Source organism: Heterocephalus glaber, unplaced genomic scaffold (assembly GCF_053883595.1).
Source record: "Heterocephalus glaber isolate CG9 unplaced genomic scaffold, H.glaber_assembly_v1.0 deba00001428, whole genome shotgun sequence".
In the NCBI taxonomy this organism is placed as follows: domain Eukaryota; kingdom Metazoa; phylum Chordata; class Mammalia; order Rodentia; family Bathyergidae; genus Heterocephalus; species Heterocephalus glaber.
This window is the reverse complement of record NW_028258293.1, coordinates 25,269,241-25,273,178: the sequence shown is the minus strand read 5'-3', so window position 1 is coordinate 25,273,178 and position 3,938 is coordinate 25,269,241. Positions and strand designations below refer to the sequence as shown.

The window sequence follows — 3,938 nt, the reverse complement described above, 5'->3', positions numbered from 1 at the left end:
AAGCAGAGGCCAGCCCGGGGAACTTAGTGAGACCTTGTCACAAAATAAAAAAAATAAAGACATGAAAGACAGAACATACCTTATATGAAGATCATAGATTCAATCATCAGTGTCAAAGATAAAAACAAACAAACAAAACCAGTGTAGGCTAAGTATTTCACCATTTCATTTGTATATTTCCTTTAAAAAATGCTATTCTGTTCTTTCCTACCATGGAGAGCTTGAAAGTTATCAGATAACTTCCGTTAATCTATATATTTGCCTGTAATATGACAAATTATTTATAACTGCCATGAAATAAGTCAAATTTTAAAAATATAATATGTATATATATTTATAAACTAAAAACTAGAGAGCAAAAATGTAGAATATTGAATAAATCACTATTATTTCTGAAATAAGGGTGATAGGAAAAAGACACCTTTTATTTTCAAAATAATTATTTTATGGTTTATTTTATAAACAGTATGGATAAGTCAGAATTTTAGCCTCCCATTAGAGATGCAGTAACATGACAATCTTATTATTGTGATTTTTTTATTCATTCTCTCTCTCTCTCTGTCTTTCTCCCCCTCTCTCTGTGTCTCTCTCTCTCTCTCTCTGTCTCTCTCTTTCTTTTTTTTTTTCTATTATAGGAACATCAAAACAATTGGGTGCGTTCAATTAAAATAAGTATTTGGAAGACACTCGGACTTTTATCTTACATTCCCCCATGATTTTTTTTCTCACAAATTGTTCTCAAATGTTGAGATGAAGAAATAGTTTTTCAATTATTTAGCAAATATTCACTGAGAATGTGTTTTATGTGAGAATTTCATGCCATGTGTATACTAAGCTGGCATGTGAACCTTACAAGCTCTCTCACTCTAACTGAACAGGTGTGTAAAGCCAAATTCCTCTTCTCCTTCCAACACAACAGCATTTTAGATTTGTTTAAACTGTTGGACATTTTTCTAAACACTTTGACACAATTCTGAATTCTTTAATCAAAATAGTAGCCTCCATTATGAATAACAAAAATGGTGAAATTCATCTAGCAAACACAGACAATTTAATTTTCTTTTTATCTCAAATATTTAGCAGAGTTGAATATATGATAAAATTTCCTGGGTAGATTTTTGGTATCTTCCCTTTAGGTAGTGGAGTTCTTTAGACTGAAGAATGCCCTCACGTTGACTAGGTATCCTCATAATCTGTTCAGTATAAAATTACAGTTCAAACTACATTTGTGAGTAAAATGTCCTATTATCTTTATTTCATCTGGCTAAGTTTTAATTATGATCTTGTTTCTTACTGCTAGTTCCAGGGCACCTGGAGAGGTGGAGAATCTTCATTCTGATCTGCTTGGTCTTGATAGTATAAACAATGGGGTTGACCAATGGTGGGGTGAGATAGTGGAGGTAAGAGAGCAGCACAGGGCTGGATGGGGAGGCCCTCTTCCCAAATCGGTGGATCATGGAGAGGCCAATGGGTGGGATGCAAAAGAGCAGCACAGCACAGATGTGGGAGACACAGGTGTTGAGGGCTTTGAGGCGCTCAGCCTTGGAGGCGATGGACAGCACTGTTTGGAGGATCAGCACATAAGAGAGGACAATGAGCACCGAGTCCAAGCCCAGCGTGGAGAGAACCACAAAGAGCCCATAGGCACTGTTGACGCGGGTGTCAGCACAGGCCAGCTTCATAACATCCGGGTGCAGGCAGTAGGAATGGGACAGCAGGCGGTGGCGGCAGTAAGGCAGCCTCTTCAGCATGATGGGGGCCGGGATGTGCAGACCAACGCTGCGCAGCACGATGGTCAAGCCCAGGCCAGCAATGCGGGAGCTCGTGAGGATGGGGCCATAGCGCAGGGGGTTGCTGATGGCCACAAAACGGTCAAAGGCCATGGTCAGCAGCACGGAGGACTCCATGATGGAGAATGTATGGATGAAGAAGAGCTGGGCGAGGCACACGTCCAATGGCACCTCCCTGAGCCCCAGCATGTAGATGGGGAGCATGCTGGGGAGGGTGGAGGCAGACAAGCCCAGGTCGGTCACAGCCAGCATGGACAGAAAGTAGTACATGGGCTGGTGCAGGGAGGGCTCTGCCCTCACCACCCACAGGATCAGGCTGTTCCCCGCCAGAGAGGCCACATACATGGCGCACAGAGGTATGGAGATCCAGATGTGCACAGCCTCAAGGCCGGGGAGGCCCGTGAGGAAGAAGGAGGAGCCCGTGTGGTTCGAGTACAGTATGACGGCCTTTGAGGACAGCGGCCAGGCAGGTGTGTAGTCACAGGCCCTGGAAGCAAATGGGTTGATAAGTTAGAGCAGTTAGCCCAATGTAGGGTGCTACAAGAGTTTCCCCACAGTATTTTCTGAACATTTATAAAACAGTGGAAGTAAAGTATCGTAGAGTACATAGAATGGGAATTGAAAGAGGGAATTCAGTAGAAAGGATGCGATGACTTTGCCACAAAAATGAACTCCAGCAAAAGACGAAATTAGAAACATAACACTGAAAAGAGACTGAGTCAGTCTTGTTTCTGAATGTTCTTTGTTCACATTCTGAAAACAAAGGCAAGTTTCTTACATTTTATGTTTTTATTGGTAGTTCAATTTCTGTTTGATTCCTATTACATCCTTTCATAACTTCACCCTACCAGCCCATTGTTATTTTCTGGCATAGCAGAATGAATATGAAATTTATTCAGATGTAGTCAAATAGTAACAAATTTATTCTGACACATTAAAATGTATATTTAAAATTTTAATTTTTAGTAGATCAAACTACAAAAATATATATTTACTTATATTCCATGTTTATATTTATATTTATTTTTAAATTTCTAAATGGAGATATGCATGTAAGTTTATATATAGATCTAAAATGTAAGTGTAAAATAAAAAATGTTAGAATTAGAGTAAAGCTCAAAGGATTTTGTCATTTTTATCTATTGTATTGATAAGAACCCAGTGATTATGAATTAAACTAATTTGTCAGAACTTGATCTTGTATAAACCTCAGTCTCTGATACTGTTTGGAATAGAACTACTGGTTTCCATACTTTCTCTTCCCTGGACCATGAAACTCTCACTGCTAGCAAGCATATATTTTACGTGATGGTATCCTTCCCACAGTACAATAGGCAATGACTTTATTTTAAAATATTTCCCAATCTTTCTTCAATAAGATCAAACCAGGAGCTTGCTGGATTTTGATAATAATCAAATATTTGAATAACAAGATTCTGTAAAAGAAAATGAATTTTGAAAACATTTATAACATTCAATTTTCAGATTATTTCTTCCCATAGAAGCTGACTTCAATTTTCATTGCTACTTTTAGCTGTGTTATGTTCAATGGCTCTCCTCATTACATCATTATTATAGATCCCGACAGATTGAAACACAGGTTGAAACAGGCAGAGATAATCCTTCTGATCGGTGTTCTATTAAAATTGCATTTGCACATTTTATCTCTGATCATCTCAACTCTCTGAGATTGAAAAATCAAAATGTATTATACTTCTCTCTCAGAAAAAGAAACAAAATCTGCAAGAAATGAAATAAAGCGTCATATTTAATACAGTATATTCAAAAATTGGCCAAATTCCTACATACTTAATTATTTTTTCCAGAGGGTTTTGACTTAAACAAGATGGAAAATTTTTATTTATAGAGGCTGGCAATGTAGCTATCTACAAGATAACATTATTGCTACAGTGAGCCATAATGTACAAAATGGATGCACACAGATACATATTGTGGAATAACTGATGTCTCCCAGTAGGAGGGTTGCACAGGATATTTACATAATGTTCTGGGAAGAACTCTTAAAGAAAAAATAGTTGAAATAAGATGGAAAAAAAACCATTTGAAAACGTGTGCTTGTATGTGTTTGACTATGAATGTGTGCATTGTGTGTGTATATGTGTGTTGTGTATGTATGTGAGTGATGGC

General features: G+C 37.8%; 1 protein-coding gene across 1 annotated transcript; it reads right to left on the bottom strand.

Annotated features, from left to right (window-relative positions):
- Nucleotides 1-1,271: 1,271 nt before the first annotated feature.
- On the bottom strand, nucleotides 1,272-2,646 carry LOC101709111 (olfactory receptor 51G2-like). Its single transcript, XM_004863470.1, has 2 exons — nucleotides 2,639-2,646; nucleotides 1,272-2,277 (listed from the first exon to the last, which is right to left on the bottom strand). The coding sequence occupies exons 1-2, from the start codon at nucleotides 2,644-2,646 to the stop codon at nucleotides 1,272-1,274; spliced, it is 1,014 nt and encodes a 337-aa protein (XP_004863527.1).
- Between the last annotated feature and the right edge of the window lie 1,292 nt (nucleotides 2,647-3,938).